Source organism: Rana temporaria, chromosome 2 (genome assembly GCF_905171775.1).
Source record: "Rana temporaria chromosome 2, aRanTem1.1, whole genome shotgun sequence".
Taxonomy (NCBI): domain Eukaryota; kingdom Metazoa; phylum Chordata; class Amphibia; order Anura; family Ranidae; genus Rana; species Rana temporaria.
In genome coordinates, this window is record NC_053490.1 from 472,400,257 (window position 1) to 472,419,016 (window position 18,760).

Sequence of the window (18,760 nt, forward strand, 5' to 3'; positions counted from 1 at the left end):
GTATCTGGAGATACGTCGGCACAAGTGCTTTGTGAATCCGGGCCATACTGTCTACACACAAAACAAGGGCAGTTTAACCAGAAACCAATAGTCCACAACAGGGATCTTCAAACTATGGCCCTCCAGGTGTTGCGGAACTACACGTTTCATGAAGCATTCACAGACATGACTAGCCATGAATGGAAATGCAGTTCCTGAACAACTGGAGGGCGATAAACGGAAAAGGGGCAACACATCCTCCCGCTTCTAATTCATTGAGAGAATGCAACGCAATCTCTGAGTGATGGCTGTGCTGAGCAGCCGCCCTCTTTTGTTTACAATGCAGCAGTCAGCATGGTACCCAGAAGCAGGTGAAGATCACTGGATTATCGGTGTCTACTACAGTTGTTTCTAGCTTCTTGAGGGATCCCAAAAGGTACAGTATAGGAAAATAAAGTGAAATTAGGGGGCGCACACCACATAGATCAACCACACCCAATGGTCAGTTAACAGAGGCTTCAACTATAATCCCTCACAGCAGAAGCCGATCTGTGGGTGCCGGGCACTAGATGTCTGCCGGTGTTCTGTCGAGAAGTGCCCCTCATCGAACAGTGCCCACACATGTGCAGGACAGAGGCTCTTTACAACGTGATCTGATCACGATGTAAACAGGAAGAGCCGTTGATCGGCTTTTCTTTACTCGCGTCTCGCAAACACGAGTAGAGGAGAGCCGACCAGCTGCTCTCCTGACAGGGGGGGTCTGCGCTGATTTGTTATCAGCACTGCCCCCCCTCGGATAGCCGCCCAGGACCACCAGGATGCTGCAATGGACCACCAGGGAAGGCCACCACACTGGACTACCAGGTATGTTACCCTAGACCACCAGGGATATGCCAATCAGTGCCCAGGTGCCAATCAGTGGCAAATAAAAATGCATCACAGTGCCACCAGTGATGCCTATCAGTGCAGTCTATCAGTGCCAGCCATCAGTGCCGTCTATCAGTGCCACCCATAAGCACATATCAGTGCAGCCTTTCAGTGCCCATCAGTGTCGCCTAACAGTGCCCAACAGTGCCACCTATGAGTGCCCATCAGTGCTGCCTATCAATGCCCATCAGTGCTGCATATCAGTGTCGCCTATTAGCACCACCTCATCAGCGCCATATCATTGGTGCCACCTTATCAGTGAAGGAGGAAACATACTAATTTACCTAATTTAATAACAGAAACAAAGAAAAACTTATTTTTTTCAAAATTTTCTGTCTTTTTTTATTCGTTTGGCAAAAAATAAAAACCACAGAGGTGATCAAAAAACCACCAAAAGAAAGCTATATCTGTGGGAACAAAATGATAAAAAAAATTTGTTTGGGTACAGTGTAGCATGACCGCGCAATTGTCATTTAAAAAGTGACAGCGCTGAAAGCTGAAAATTGGCTTGGGCAGGAAGGGGGTGTAAGTGCCTGGTATTGAAGTGGTTAACCACTTCCCGCCCGGCCTATGGCCGATTTACGTCCGGGAAGTGGTTCTGAAATCTTGACAGGACGTCCATGGTCGTCCTGCAGGATTTCATGCTGTGCGCGCCCGTGGGGGCGCAAACCGCGGCGATCGGTGATGCGGGGTGTCAGTCTGACACCCTGCATCTCCGATCTCGGTAAAGAGCCTCCGGCGGAGGCTCTTTACCATGTGATCAGCCGTGTCCAATCACGGCTGATCACGATGTAAACAGGAAGAGCCGTTGATGGCTCTTCCTCACTCGCGTCTGACAGACGCGAGTATAGGAGAGCCGATCGGCGGCTCTCCTGACAGGGGGGGTTCGCGCTGATTGTTTATCAGCGCAGCCCCCCCCTCGGATCGCCACACTGGACCACCAGGGAAGCCCACCCTGGACCACCAGGGAAGGGCAAAACAAAAAAAAAAGCCTGAAAAAAAGTAAAAAAAGTCTGAAAAAATAAATAAAAAAAGCATTAAAAAAAAAAGATGCTAATCAGTGCCCACCAATGGGCACTGACTGGCAACATGGGAATCAGTGCTGCCCCACAGTGTCCATCAGTGCCACCCCAGTGTCCATCAGTGCCACCCCACAGTGTCCATCAGTGCCACCCCACAGTGTCCATCCATGCCCAGTGCCCACCTATCAGTGCCCATCTGTGCCACCCATAATTATCCATCAGTGCCACCCATAAGTGCCACCCATGAGTGCCCATCTGTGCCGCCGATGAGTGCCCAGTGCCGCCCATGAGTGCCCATCAGTGCCGCCTATGTGTGCCCATCAGTGCCGCCTATGTGTGCCCATCAGTGCCGCCTATGTGTGCCCATCAGTACCGCCTATGAGTGCCCATCAGTGCCGCATACCAGCGCCGCCAATCAGTGCCACCTCATCTGTGCTCGTCAGTACTACCTCATCAGTGCCAGTGTCCATCAGTGCCATCTCATCGGTGCCCATCAGTGCCGCCATATCAGTGCCCGTAATTGAAAGAGAAAACTTACTTATTTACAAAAAATTAACAGAAAAAAATAAAAATGTATTTTTTTTTCAACATTTTCAGTCTTTTTTTAGTTGTTGCGCAAAAAAAAAAAATCGCAGAGGTGATCAAATACCACCAAAAGAAAGCTCTATTTGTGGGGAAAAAAGGACGCCAATTTTGTTTGGGTACAGTGTAGCATGACCGCGCAATTGCCATTCAAAGTGCGACAGTGCTGAAAGCTGAAAATTGGCTTGGGCGGGAGGGTGCGTAAGTGCCTGGTATGGAAGTGGTTAAGCAACATCCATATATGTAAGACACCCAATAGTAGAGGTGATTTATTCTTCCAAAGCAAATACACTTTTGCATACTAGTACAGACTAGGATTCCAACATTTCTTCATCCTCATTTTCTCTCCCCTGTGCAGTTAACGTGACTCTATCACTGACAGAAAGGGGCAGACGAGGGTCAAACAAGGATGCTGTGCAGTTTCCCGATGTCCTTATCAACCAAGGATGTCAGCAATTGTTAGAAAGCTGGTGGCTGGCCTGCACAGTGCCCAAGGTTGTAATGTTGAACAATAAAAACATGTGGCTTTGTGTAACAAAAAAGCAGGCTTGATCCACCCGCTGACTTGTACTACATTTTTGGACAATTTTAGAATTGTTTTAGGCATTTTGCCAAGACACCTCTAAGAAAAACAGAAAGCACCCTAGGGTGCCTAGGCACCTTGGTAGAAAAACACAGGCATAGACAGTATCACCAAAAGAAAGCATTGTTTATTGTAAAAAAAATGTTTTTATTACTTTGTTATCTTAAATAACGACAAGTTTACTGCCAAATAAACAGGCCCAAAGTAGAAATGTATACATTGTTTTGGTCCATAGAGGGTATACAGGTGTGAGAGCTGAACTGCTTCCAAGTAGCATTTATAAATTCAGTTTAATTATTTCTACTTCTGCACAGACCAGTCCCAGCTGAATTCCAGTCTTAGATTTACACCATTAATCATTTTTACCATTAAAGTACAATGTACATAAAAGAAGGGTATTTGCTATAAAGAAAAGTTCTGTGCATGATAATTACAAAGTAAAATGATAGTAACTATCAAAGCTTTTCCCACGCTTGGAAGGTTTTATATGCAAAACACAAAGAACACAAAACAATTATTGTTACTAATCATCTTCCGTAATTCAATTTACATGCTGGTGCGAATGGACTACTTAAGGCGAGAGGATGGAACTTCAAGCTGTTTTTTCGACATACTTTAACCTTTCAATTTCTATTTAGTTAATCTGGGAGAGATGAAAGGCAATGTCAATAGAATCTCTGACCTTTGCAGTAAACGCAAGTCTCTCGCTACCAGTAAACAACTTAGCAAATAAGGCTTTTTAGGCTTTCCGATGACAGCCGCTGAATATAAATCATCACTTTAAAATACAAATCTTTATGCATTTAAAATGAAAGCATTTCCTAATGTTTATGCATGAGTTATACTAAAGTTTCCATACTTAATGTTAATCGATAAATATTTGGAAGTAGCAGAGTACAGGCTCAACAGTAGAGATGATTGGCTAGTTTAAGATGAATAAATTGACTGCGGAATCTATTTATATTTTTCAAATGCAATATAAATGGTTACAATTTCCTTCTCATAGGCAGTTTTGGCGAGATTCCACAACACTATGCACTGAATAGTAGTGATTGTTTAAAAAACTTAGAATTTTTCAGAAGGCCTGATATTTCAGTTACAGATGGTCAGATTATCAATCATGTATATGGCTTAGCTTTTTAAGTTGTGCAGTTTAGTTGTTGTTGTTCAGTTGTTTCCGACTCTTCATGACCTCATGGGCCATAGCGCGCCAGGCTTTTCTGTCCTCCACTGCTTCCCGGGAACTTACTTAAATTCATGTTCATTGTTTTGATGATGCTATCTATCCATCTTGTTTTCCTGTAGTCCTCTTCTTCTTCCATGCTTCCCAGCATCAGGGTCTTTTCCAATGAGTCTTCTCTTTGCATAAGGTGGCCAAAGTATTCGAGTTTCAGCTTCAAGATCTGTTCTTCCAGTGAAAATTCAGGGTTGATTTCCTTCAGGATCTTCTTGCCATCCAAAGGACTTTCAAGAGTCTTCTCGAACACCATAGTTCAAAAGCATAAATTCTTCGACGTTCAGCATTCCTTATGGTCCAACCTTCACAGACATAGGTTACTACTGGTAATACCATAGCTTTGACTATACGGAACTTTGACGGTAGCGTGATGTGTGTTGTCTAGGTTTGCCATTGCTTTCCTCCCAAGAAGCAAGTGTCTCTTAATTTCATGGCTATAGTCACCTGCCATGACCTTGGAGCCTAGGAAGATAAAATCTGTCACTGTTTCCATTTTTTCTCCTTCAAGTTGCCAATTAGTGGTGGGTCCAGTTGCCATGATCTTAGTTTTCTTGATGTTCGATTTCAGTTTAGTAACGTTTAATCAATTTTTACCTACAAACTTTGAAAGTGCAGCAACTGAAATAATAAAAATGTAGGTGGAAATCAAAAATAACTTTTAGGCCTCGTACACATGACCATTTTCCTTGGCAAAATCCATTAAGAAAAATGCTGGCAGAACATTTTTGCCGAGAAATGTGTGTATGTTTTTCGTCGAGAAAACTGTTGTGGATCTCGACGAGAAAAAAAGAGAACATGCTCTCTTTTTTCTCGTCGGGAGTCTCAATTTCCTCGTCGTGTTTCTCGTCGCGCTGGTTTACGACGAGAAACACATTCGTGTGCATGCTTAGAAACCTGCACATGGTCAGAATAAAGTATAAGATGGGAGCGCACCTTTGGTAAAAGTAGCGTTCGGAATGAAGATAGCACATTCATCACACTGTAAAAATGATTGCATCGTTTAAATGCTGCGCATTTAAATGCATGTTTAGAATGGTACAAAAATGAACAATAATTAACTTATTTTGCTGCTGATATTCACACAGAGTTCTGACTAACTTTTTGTAAAAATTTTAATTTTTGATTAATTTACAAAGCAAGATATTTTTGTTTTAAGTACATATCTGCATTTTTAATTATTATTTAATTTCTAGTCATCTCCATGATTTATTTTTTAATTTTGTTTTGTCAAGTTACCACAATTTTAACATTATTGTTTGGTGTTATCTGCTCTGTCCCTTTATAATTAGACCTTTTGTACTTTGTTTAAAGTTAACCTGTCTACACACAAGCTACATTTTTGGGTTGATTAACCTCTTCCATACAGGGCAGTTATACACACTTCCATACCAGGCCTATTCTGGCACTTCTCTCCTACATGTACAAATCATAATTTTTTTGCTAGAAAATTACGCAGAACCCCCAAACATTATATATGTTTTTTTAGCAGACACCCTAGGGAATAAAACGACGGTCATTGAAACCTTTTATCTTGCACGATATTTGCGCAATAATTACTTACGGGACCCGGGCGTGACATCATCACATCGCGCCCGGGTCCTCCGACGGTCATAGAGATGACTGGTGACCATCTGGTCACCAGTCATCTCTATGCTTCCTGCGAGCGCCGGACGATTCGTTCTCCGGGCCCCCGATGGCACGGGAGAGCCCGGAGAAGCACCGGATGGCGGCGGGAGGGGGGGATGTCCCCTCCCGCCGCCTGTAAGAACGATCTAGCGGCGGAACCGCCGCTATGATCGTTCTTACGTTGTGCAGAATCGCCGGCACAAGAGAAGGATATCTGAATGATGCCTCTAGCTGCAGGCATCATTCAGATATCCCCCCCACAAAGCCCAGGACTTCATATGACGTCCACTCTGAACGGCAGAGGTTCTTTGTGGACGTCATTTTACTATGGGCCGGTAGGGAAGTGGTTAAAAAAACACATAGGCAAGTATGAACTGTAAAAAAAAAAGACCATTTATTCTGGTAAAGAATATAAATAAAATAAATAGAAGGCAGCACTGGAGAACCTGCTGCCATTTGTGCAAATCTGTGTGGACACTAAAATTGGGACATTGAGAAGCACATACAGGAGGGAGCCCAATCTGGTCCTGGACTCCCAGAGGTCAGGAACAGCAGCAGGTCAGATATATATTTAATGCATACACGTGAACTGTTCTACCTTTAAAATTACTTATATTCTGTTAAGACTGTACTGTGATTCACACACCTTTGACAAAACTCCATTATCAGTAAATATTTCCCCCATTTCACTACTTCATCAATTAAAGTAGAAGTTCAGCCTAGAACCGACTAACTCTAAATCTGCTGGCAGGCACATTCTAAGCCTAATCTATCTAACCCTGTAAAGCAAAACGTTATATACATGGTCATACCTTTTCTGCAGCCGTTCCGGTCCCATGCTGAGCTGTCAGCGGTGGCTTCAGAGTGTAGGCATGTGCAGGAGAGGTAGCTAAAAACGGAAGCTCCATAGCAAGTCTATGGTTGACATCACTAATTTTTTAAAAATCGAAAGCATTCAAAACCACAGATCTTGGTGTTTTGAAAGCTTTTAAGGGCAGAACAGCGATTTGCAGATCTCTTCATAAAGAGTACCTGCCACATGCCTATTGCTGTCACAAGGATATTTACATTCCTTGTGACAGCAATAAAAGTGATTGAATAAAAATTAAAGAAACAGTTTAAAAATGAAAAAAAAAAAACAATAATTAAAAAGAAAATTTAAAGTGTCACCGCTCCCCCGTGCTCACGAGCAAAGGTGAAGCATGTGTTGGTTCCACATGCTCGCAAACAGCGATCCTCCCACACGTGAAGTATTACCACGAACATCAGGAGGTCATGGGCAGTAATTCTAGCACTAGACCTCCCCTAATCATCTAAAGTGGTAACCTGTAAAGGCTTTTAACCACTTACCCCCCGGACCATATTGCTGCCCAAAGACCAGAGTACTTTTTGCGATTCGGGACTGCGTCGCTTTAACAGACAATTGCGCGGTCGTGCGACGTGGCTCCCAAACAAAATTGGCGTCCTTTTTTTCCCACAAATAGAGCTTTCTTTTGGTGGTATTTGATCACCTCTGCGTTTTTTATTTTTTGCGCTATAAACAAAAATAGAACGACAATTTTGAAAAAAATGAATATTTTTTACTTTTTGCTGTAATAAATATCCCCCAAAAATATCTAAAAAAACATTTTTTTTCCTCAGTTTAGGCCGATACGTATTCTTCTACATATTTTTCGTAAAAAAAAATCGCAATAAGCGTTTATTGATTGGTTTGCGCAAAAGTTATAGCGTTTACAAAATAGGGGGTATTTTTATGGCATTTTTATTAATATTTTTTTTACTAGTAATGGCGGCGATCAGCGATTTTTTTTTCGGTATTGCGACAATATGGCGGACACTTCGGACATTTTTGACACATTTTTGGGACCATTGGCATTTTTATAGCGATCAGTGCTATAAAAATGCATTAGATTACTATAAAAATGCCACTGGCAGTGAAGGGGTTAACACTAGGGGGCGGGGAAGGGGTTAAGTATGCCTGGGTGTGTTCTTACTGTGGGGGGGGGGTGGCCTCACTAGGGGAAACACTGATCCTCGGTTCATACATTGTATGAACCGAAGATCAGCATTTCCCCTGCTGACAGGAACGAGAGCTGTGTGTTTACACACACAGCTCCCATTCCCCGCTCTGTACCGAGCGATCGCGTGTGCCCGGCGGCGATCGCGCCCGCCGGGCACACGCACGGGAGTCGGGGGCAAGCGGGGGGCGCGCGCGCACGCCTCCGGCGGCGCGCGTGCGCCCCTAGTGGCGGCTAAAAGGCAGGACGTCATAATACGTGATCTCGCCTAGGAGAGCCACCTTGTGGACGTATTATGACGGTGCGGCGACGGCAAGTGGTTAAATGGTCACTAAAGGAAAAAAAATGTTTTGCTGAAATGACTGTTTACAGGGTATAGAGACATAAAAGTTAACTGATTCCTTTTAAAAATGATTACAGACAGATACAAATCAATCCTATAATGTGCCTGCAGGTTAGTTTCACTTTTAAACTGGTTTCATGTTCCTGTGAACTAGAGAGACACACAGAACAAAAACAAACAAATCCAGGGCAGTGTTTTGTTTTTAAAATGAATCTGATTGGTTCTGTTAAGTTTTAGACACACAGTAATGACAGCTTAGACCACCGTGAAAAGCTCCCAGTACTGTGGTTATAAGGAAACAGGCAACCAGGAAGTGTGGAGATCACAGCAGAATTACAGCAACTTCAAAGCAAAAACGAACAATAAGGACATGAAACCAGTACTGCAGTAAGGTAAAGGAAGCTATTTAGCTAAAAAAAAAAATCCTTTAGTGATCCTTTAAAGCGTTGCCTATGGAAAGTAAAATGTATGTCGTTTGTCACTGTTGCACAGGCATGTGCAATTTTAAAGCGTGACATCTTTGGTCTTTTATATTTTACAAAAAAAAAAAATGAGTTACGGATTGTGGGTTTTTTTTGCATTAAAATTAAAAAAGTGTATTTTTCCCCAACAAATTGCGTTTAAAAAAACACTGTACAAATACCGTGTGGCATAAAAAATTGCAACGATTGACATTTTATTGTCCAGGACCTCTTCTTTAAAAGTGCCAGAAAAGGCTTGGTCTGGAAGTGAATAATTTGTAACCGCTACTTTTTAATAAAGTGCGTGGGATAACGTGCCCTTTTGTCTTTTGGTTGTGGACACTTGTGCATGCTCGCTCGGAAGCCAAGCCAGGTCAACCCCACCACTTCCCACATTGCTTTTTACGTGATCACTTCTAATACTAGTATGTTGGTTTTAATAAATCTACATTTTGACCTACACTATTGGAGCCCCCCTCTTCTTTTCACATATTTTTTCGGATTAAGGCTAGGGTGGCGACTCCTTTTAGTGGTTCATCCATCTGCTGGAGAACCTTAAGGCGTCCCTGAAAAAGTTCCAACTGGAGACCCTGGGTTCCTTCCACTACTTGGGACCAAGCACCATTTGGCTATTCATGCTTATATGATCCACTGTTGCCGACATGTGGGTCCATCTGTTGCGGTAAGGGTATTCATTTTGTCTACATAATGATGATTCATTTCTACAATTGATGCCCTATCCACCAGTCTTCCAGGTGTCTGAAAAGCACCCCTGCATGGTTGTGGATTTACCTGTTTTCCATATTTTCCTTTAATGGACTATATTTAAAGCGGAGTTCCACCCAGGAAAACAACATTTGGCCAAAAGTCCTAAAAAAATAAAATAAAAAAAAAGTGAAAAAAAAAAAAATATATATTTATACTCACCCGAAATACCTGTTGCTATGCGGAAGTCCGTAATCTGCCTCTTCGGCACCGCGGCATGTTTTCTTCTTCTCCTTCTCTTAGTGAATGGGGCGCGCTGCTTTCTGGGAACTGTGTGTGTCACAAGCCGGCACGAGACTCACAAAGGCGCAGTAGGAAATGGACAGTGAAGCCGTAAGGCTTCACTGCCTGTTTCCCCTAGTGTGAATGGCGGCGCGGGACCTGCATCAGTCGTGGGATCGTCATCGGGGGGGCCATCATTGCGGGCAAGTAGGACAAGGTAAGTGTCCTTATTAAAAGTCAGCAGCTACACTGTTAGTAGCTGCTGACTTTAAAAAAAAAATTAAATTGCGGGTGGAATCCCGCTTTAATGGACTATATTTATATATATATATTCTCCTTTAGACAATTGTATTTGTTGGACTTTACATTGCATTTTGTATACCCACACATATTTTTACTTTGTTTGTGCACCTTTATTTTCACATGGTTTAGCGCTAAATTTTCACCATTTTCCATTTAGAATTTTTGTCTCATTCTTATGTAGCAGCTTTAGTCACTTATTATACCATTTATGATTGTGTTTTCACATATCATTATTATCATTTTTTGTTTGCGCAATATTCCTCACCTTTCCTATTTAATGTGATTGCCTGAGAGTAATTTTAGTATTATCCACATGATGGTAGCGGTTGACTGCCGCCGTCTCTATACTGAGTCATTGTGTAAATTATACTGCAGCTTTTTATGTGCTGACAATTGTCTAATTATAGCAGATCCTCTTCACTCAGGCTCTGAATATATTGGCATGACTAAGGCATGTGTATGTGCCCCTGATGATGTCATCTTTGATGAAACGCATAGGGCAGAGCCGAGTACACACGCTACTGCACATGCACGGCCGAACATCGGCCATTCTGGTTACTGGAGGAAGAACCTGTATTAGTTTCTGCCATTTTTTCCATGCTGTCTTCCAGCTATCACATGTTTAAATCACTAGCGCAGATGTTTTTAAAGTATAAGAGCGGGCTGGGGGTAAGGGGGCTGCATGCTGAAGATTTTTTACCTTAATGCAGAGAAAGTATTACGTTTTAAACCTTCTGCCTTTTGAACCACTTTAAGAAGATCCATTGCACACACTTGTCCCCCAGAAATGATTCTACACTCACATATGTATTATCATTCCCTATTGAATCCTAGATTGGAATAAGTGACTCCTGAATCCTATCTTAATTATCCATCCCAGGCTTCTGTAAAATATATCAACTAATCAGCCAAACATAATAAGAACCATCTCTTGAGAAATAGTAATCAGTAACATAACAGATAAATATGGCTAGAACTATATTTTTATTAATTTAGATACAAACATGGGGCCCCAGGATTTTCCTTTATCAGGCAAAACTAGAAGTCCATGGGGGACCTGTTCAGCAAACCTAAATTCATTAGATAATGTTTTGGCCAGGTGACTCAGGTCCAGGGAGGTAACATCACTGCAGGAGTTCAAGACATCAGAAATGACATCGCTGTTTTCTGCTTTGGAGAGAGTGCATGTAGAATACACCAGCGTTCCTCCGGGTCTAAGGGCATTGATTGCAGACCTGCGCACAATTAGAAACAAGAGCAAAGAAATAACAAAGCTTTATTTGAAGGAAAGATTACTCTGTTTACAAAGTTACCAACTTCATTTAGTTGGGATACTTTTCGTGTCTGGTTTCAAGACATTTACACTTTAAAATATAATGGTTTGGTGTTCCCTTTAGCAACTGATGACCTTGCATTATTACACACCATATAGACCCTTCTCTGATTGTAACATGTTATGAAAGGTGAACTTTTCCTTTAAAGTGGTTCTAAAGGTTGACAGTTTCTTACTTTCATGCAGTCTATGCATTAAGGTGAAAAACCTTCAGCATGCAGCTCGCTCCATGGCCCCCCTAATACTTACCCAAGCCCAATCACAATCCAGCGATGTGCACGAGAACGGCTGTTCTCCTGTATCTCTGCCTCCTCATTTGCTGAGTGACAGCAGCAGGAAACATTGGCTGCTATCAATCACAGTCAGTGAGAAAGGAGTGGGGCGGGGCTTACGGGCAAACAGAGAAGGCTCGGGAACGAGCATGCACGAGTGCCCCCATAGCAAGCTGTTTGCTATGGAGGTACTTGGAGAATAGGAGGAGCCAGGAGCGCCAGCAGGGGACCGGAGAAGAGGAGGATGGGGCTGCTCTGTGCAAAACCACTGCACAGAGCAGGTGAGCATAAGATGCTTGTTATTAAAAAAATTAATAAAAAATTAACCTTTAATATCACTTTAATGTTTGGCCAGAATTAGACCTTAGAACCACTTTAAAGCATGCCACCATGACTTTACACATCCACCCTGACAAAAGTCTATCAACAGTTCTTAAAGAAACAGGACACATTCAAACCCTTGTCCAACACTTCAACACTAGAGCTAAAGGGTATTTAAAAGGCTTTCAGGAATCTGTTGGAAGTCGTTTGATCTACGCCTTTAAGAATGATCAAGCTCCACATTTATAAGTCTTATTTCCTCTCGGATACATTTTGCCCTATGGATTTTATTGCCCATTATATTCTTTCTGTGCTTTCTACAAAGCAGCATGTGAACTGCATATACCAGGATGGCTACTGTTATTACAGTGGAACTGGAATAATTGGAAGGAGACTTAAAAACAATAAGAAACTTGACATAGCTGGGATTTAGCTGAACCTCGGTGTTCAAGGTTATACAGAAACATTATATGAAAGAGCTCTGCTTATTTGAGTTTTCTCCAGAACTACAACAGGCATTTATTAAACCTTCTAGCAATCAACCAGGTGCCAGGAAAAGCTTAGTAAAGTTTACTTTTTAGCTATACCTGGAAACAATATTACATTTAAAGGGCTCCTCTCCCTAGGAGTAATATGCGCAGGCACAATTCAAAAGTACACAATCAACATCACCACTACTTACCTCTTACGTGAGAGATATGAAAGAAAAACATACTATGCAGTGAGACCAGATTTAGAACTCCTACCAACTATATCAATAAGTAATGCACAGGGAGCAATAAAATGGTGGAGCACACAATTACCACTTGTCAGTTTAGCAGATAAAAAATTGTTAAGCCCTTTGACTCAATGAATCTGTATTTTTTTCCAGATAGGCAGTTCCCAGTTGATTTGCTCCCATTACTTGGAGCTTCTTATGCATTTAAAACTACATGTTTATATGCTTACCTGTCTTTACATTGTAAACCTGGATATGACTGCATTCATATTCCGCATATTAATTGTACATTTTCTTGGGCTGTTTCTTTGTTTACTATGTGGTCATCTTCCATGCTCCTTAATGTATAGTCCATTTTGATTTCACTGGTCATTTACGCCTTTGTAATGCGAGAAAGGTCAATAAACCCTAAAATAGTTAGGCCCCTTTCTCATGGGCATCCCCTTTCCATCCCTGTAGAGCAGGGGTCCTCAAACTTTTTAAACAGGGGGCCGGTTCACTGTCCCTCAGACCGTTAGAGGGCCGGACTATAAAAAAAAAACTATGAACAAATTCCTATGCTCACGATCATTGCAACCCCCCCTTCACCATCATCATTGTAAGCCCCTCATTGCAAGCCCCCCCTCACAATCATTATTTGCAAACCGATCATGATCATTGCAAGTCCCCCCCCCCCACCTCACCATCATCATCATCATCAGCTTCTCATTGAAAGCCCCCCCTCGCCATCATCATTGTAAACCCCTCATTGCAACCCCCCCCCCTCACAATCATTAATTGCAAGCCGATCAAGATCATTGCAAGCCCCCACCCATTATCATTACATCATCGTCAGCCCCTCATTGCAACCCCCCTCACCATCGCAAGCCCCTTATTGCAAGCCCCCCCCCACCATCATCATTACATCTTTATCAGCCCCTCATTGCAACCCCCCTCACCATCGCAAGCCCCTCATTGCAAACCCCCCCCCCCTCCCTCACCATCATCAGCCCCTCATTGCAACCCCCCTCACCATCGCAAGCCCCTCATTGCAAACCCCCCCCCTCCCTCACCATCATCAGCCCCTCATTGCAACCCCCCTCACCATCGCAAGCCCCCCCCCCCCCACCATCATCATTTCATCTTTATCAGCCCCTCATTGCAACCCCCCTCACCATCGCAAGCCCCTCATTGCAAGCCCCCCCCCTCACCATCATCAGCCCCTCATTGCAACCCCCCTCACCATCGCAAGCCCCTCATTGCAAGCCCCCCCACCATCATTACATCTTTATCAGCCCCTCATTGCAACCCCCCTCACCATCGCAAACCCCCCCCCTCACCTCACCATCGTAAGCCCCTCACAGCCTTACTCCTTACTGTGCCAAACTGCTGCTGTGTCACGGTCCCGCTGTGTCACAGAGCTCACAGTGTTAACAGTTCGGGCGCGCTGTGATAAATGTCCTGCCCTCCTCCTCCTAGACCAGCTCGTGTGATAGACAGAACACTAGCTCTATCACACAAGCTAGTCTAGGTCAGGAGGAGGGCGGGACATTTATCACAGCGCGCCTGAACAGCGTGCCAGTGTGACCGAACTGTTAACACTGTGAGCTCCGTGACACAGTGGGACGGCTGTGTTACAACCTGCCGTGCATGTCAGGGTGGGGTGGGCCGGTTAAATGTCCCCCGCGGGCCGTAGTTTGAGGACCCCTGCTGTAGAGGATCCATAGACTGATCTTCAGCTAAGTTGGATCAGAAAGGAAAAGAGATGTCACATGTGTGACATCCGAATCTGTTCTGATCAAAAAAAAAAAAACTCAAGGTATAACTAAAGGCAGAACCTTTTTTTTTTTTGTTTGGATAGGGATTAGATTTATTGCCGTCTGTGCCACCATTAGCTCCTTTAGATCTGCGCTATAGCCGAATGATGGATACAGTGCAGACCTACTTTACCGGGAGGCCGTCAATAGACATCCTCCTCTTTGCACGCTCCCCGCTCGCCCCCTGCAGGGTGCACGCTGTGATCACCGAGTTAATGAGACTTGGGTGATCACAGATCGGAGTAAGGGGCTGATCCCAATTCCTTACCACGTGATCAGCGACTTCTGTGCAAGGGACATCGGTCCCGAAGAGGAAGAGACACAGGCACCTCATCTGTGCCCACCAGTAATGCCTGCCAGTGCCCACAGTGCCACAAATCAGTGCTCACCAGTGCATAACAGTGCAACCTATTAATGACAATGCGTGCCACCTATCAATGCCCATCAGTGCCACCTAGCAGTGCTGCCTATCAGTGTCACCTACCAGTGCCGATCAGTGCTCATCATTGCCACCCATCAGTGCCCATCACTTTCACCTATTAGTGCCACGTCTCAATGCCCACCAGTGCCACCTATCATTGCCCTTCAGTGTCACCTCTCAGTGCCCACCAGTGCCACCTTATCGGTGCCCATCAGTGTAGCCTCATCAGCGTACATCAATGAAGGAGAAAAATTACCCGATTTACAAAATTTTTGTATTATTACTTTTTTAATTATGTCTTTTTTTTAACAAAAAATAAAAACCACAGAGGTGATTAAATACCACCAAAAGAAAGCTATTTGTGGAAAAAAATATATATAAAAATTTAATCTGGGTACAGTGTTGTATGACCGTGCAATTGTCTGGGCAGGAGGGGGGTTTAAGTGCCCAGTAAGCAAGTGGTTAGGGAGAGTCCCCCTCGCTACTTTCCTGTTTACCATTATTATTGAAAGTAAAAGAAAATGCCAAATTTTGGTTTTGTCCCCAGAACAGCAATAGAGGGAAAATCTTCCAATGGGGACACCTTTAATTTACAGGGATTTCCTCTAACTTCCTGTTTTGGCTATGGGACAATAAGCTAAATCTCCCCAATGGGACAAAGATTGCAAACATAAACCTTACTCTATCCAAAATGAAAAAATATTTTGCCTAAAGTTTTACTTTAATGACAGAAAAAGTTCTATTACCATTAGTCGTGCACTCCACAAATCTGGCCTTTATGGAAGAGTGGCATAAAGAAAGCCATAAGAAGTCCAGTTTGCAGTTTGCAAGAAGCTATTTTGGCCTAATAGCTAAACTCTATGTGTGGTAGAAAACTAACACTGCACATCACCCTGAACACACCATCCCCACCGTGAAACATGGTGGTGTCAGCATCATGTTGTGGGGATGCTTTTCTTCAGCAAGGACAGAGAAGCTGGTCAGAGTTTATGGGAAGATGGATGGAGCCAAATACAGAGCAATCTTAGAAGAAAACCTGTGAGGCCCCGTACACTCGTCCGAGAAACTCGACAGGCAAAACACATCGTTTTGCTCGTCGAGTTCCTTGTGAAGCCGCCGAGGATCTCGGCGAGCCAAATTTTCCCATTGCCCAACGAGGAAATAGAGAACATGTTCTCTTTTTGACCCGACGAGATCCTCGTCGGTTTCCTCGGCGAAAAGTGTACACACGACCGGTTTTCTTGGCAGAATACGTCTCCCATCGAGTTTCTTGCTGAATTCTGCCGAGAAAACCGGTCGTGTGTACGGGGCCTTAGAGTCTGCAAAAGACTTGAGACTGGGGCAGAGGTTCACCTTCCAGCAGGACAACGACCCTTAACATCCAACCAGAGCTACAATGGAATGGTTTAGATCAAAGCATGTTCACAGACGCTCTCCATCCAATCTGACAGAGCTTGAGCTATTTTGCAAAAAAGAAAAAGCAAAAATGTCACTCTCTAGATGTGCAAAGTTGGTAGACACATCCACAAAAAGACTTGCAGCTGTAATTGCAGCGAAAGGCGATTCTACAAAGTATTGACTCGGGGAGCTGAATACAAAACGTACACCACACTTTTCACATATTTGTAAAACATTTTGAAAACCATTTATCATTTTCCTTCCACTTCACATTTATGTGCCACTTTGTGTTGGTCTATCACATAAAATCCAGATAAAATACATTTACGTTTTTGGTTGTAACATGACAAAATGTGGCAAATTTGTATAAACACTTTTTGAAGGCACTGTAGTTTTCTTAGTTTATGAGGGGGCTGGGCAGCTATGTTTGGCACATTTAGCCCTGTCTGTACTGTGCAGGCAGATCTCCATTATCAATTGTAACTATATTTGAACACTATCTGCCCTAACAAAGAGCTAAAGGTGTAGAGGCTGGCCTATGTTAATAAGGACAGACTTGGGACAGGCTCACTCTAGCACAGAGCAGCCCCAACCCTCCTCTTCTCGAGTCCCGTTAGTGCTTTTGGCTACTTCCCCTGCTGAGTGGCCCCACAGCAAGATACTTGCTATGAGGGCACTCATGCAAGCTCACATCCAAGCCCTGCTCTGTGTACACAAGACACTGAGTGGGGCTCAGCCCTGCCCCCCCGCTTCCTCCTCACTGTGATTGACTGCAGTGGGAACCAATGGCTCCCGCTGCTGTGTCTGAGCCAATGGGGAGAGAGAGAGAGCTGAGAGAGCCTCTGTGCTTGTGCACATTGCTGATTTAAGATTGGGCTCAGGTGAGTATTGGGGGGGGGGGGGGCTGCATGCAGTAAGTTTTTTACCTTCATGGATAGAATTCTTGAAGGAAAAAACTTTCTGCCTTCAGAGCCACTTTAATATGCCCTGCACCCCCCTTCCTTCTTTTACAATTTGACCAAAAATATCCACAAGCGGCACAATGGATGTTTTTATAGCTGCTTCTAGGAGCATCTGGCATTTTTTTCCCTGCTTCTAAACTCCCCTGCATGATAGTCCATGCACACATAAAGTGGGGATCGAAAGTTTGGGCACCCCAGGTAAAAATTTGTATTAGATGTGCATAACAAAGCCAAGGAAAGATGGAAAAATCTCCAAAAGGCATCAAATTACAGATTAGACATTCTTATAATATGTCAAAAAAATCCATCATTTACACTTTCAAAATTACAGAAAACAAAAAAATGGCGTCTGCAAAAGTTTGGGCACCCTGCAGAGTTAATATCTTGTACTGCCCCCTTTGGCAAGTATCACAGCTTGTAAACGCTTTTTGTAGCCAGCCAAGAGTCTTTCAATTCTTGTTTGAGGTCAGGGCCATCTTTTCCATTGGGCACGCTGGGCAGTTGCCCGGGGGCCCTGCTTGCCTGGGGGGCCCCATCGGCTGCCCAGCAACCCCAGTAAAAAATTATGGAGAGTGACGGGTTAGAACTGCCCATGCCCAGTTCGCGGAAATCACAGAGAAGATCCGGTCCTCCACGAGTGCGGGGGGTTGCTGATGTAAGGGGGGAGTGAATGCAAAAATGTAAGGGGGCACTGATATAAAGGTTCCCCCTCCTATATTAGTGACCCCCCTTACCTTAGTGTATTTAATCTAAGGAAGGTGGTCTCTGGTCACCAGAGTACCCCCCACATCAGAGTCTGCAGGATTCCCCCTTACAATGCAAGGGGGAACTCAGTCTGCGGACCCTGATGTAAGTGGGAAACAGAAAGCAGTGGACTCTGATATAAGGTTGTCTCTGGTCACCATAGCCCCCCTCCACATCAGAGTTCCCCCCTTAGATCATGATCTGCAGCGTTCCCCTTTACATAAGAGTTCCCTTTCACTGTAAGGGGGAATCCTGCAGACTCTGATGTAGGAGGAAACTCTGTGCTGGCTGGGTTATAGTAACCTGACCTTCATGTCAATGAAGACATTTTTTTTTTTTTACTTTTGTTTAACTTAAACAAATTTCTAATAGCACTAGCTATATGTTTATAGTTTAAATACTGACATTTGCATTGTTGGGCACTGAAAACTGTAATTTTAGGTACTTTTTTTGCAGTGGCAGTAAAAAATGTGGTTCTGCCAGTAAATTTTATGATTTTTGTCAGTAAATTCTCGTGCGTGATTGTGTAGACAGGGCCCCAGTGCACTGTATTGCCCGGGGGCCTATAATGCTCTTAAGATGACACTGTTTGAGGTATCTTTGCCCATTCTTCCTTACAAAAGTCTTCCAGTTCTTTGAGATTTCTGGGCTGTCTGTCACGCACTGCTCTTTTAAGGTCTATCCATAGATTTTCAATTATGTTGAGGTCAGGAGATTGTGAGGGCCA

General features: G+C 43.6%; 1 protein-coding gene across 1 annotated transcript in view; it reads right to left on the minus strand.

Moving 5' to 3' along the window:
* Nucleotides 1-11,033: 11,033 nt before the first annotated feature.
* NSUN3 (NOP2/Sun RNA methyltransferase 3) overlaps nucleotides 11,034-18,760 on the minus strand; it is an 82,188-nt gene continuing 74,461 nt past the window's right edge. The window contains exon 6 of the mRNA XM_040338724.1: nucleotides 11,034-11,303. Coding sequence (XP_040194658.1) covers nucleotides 11,045-11,303 — 259 coding nt within the window. The 3' untranslated portion in view covers nucleotides 11,034-11,044. The remainder of the gene's footprint in view (nucleotides 11,304-18,760) is intronic.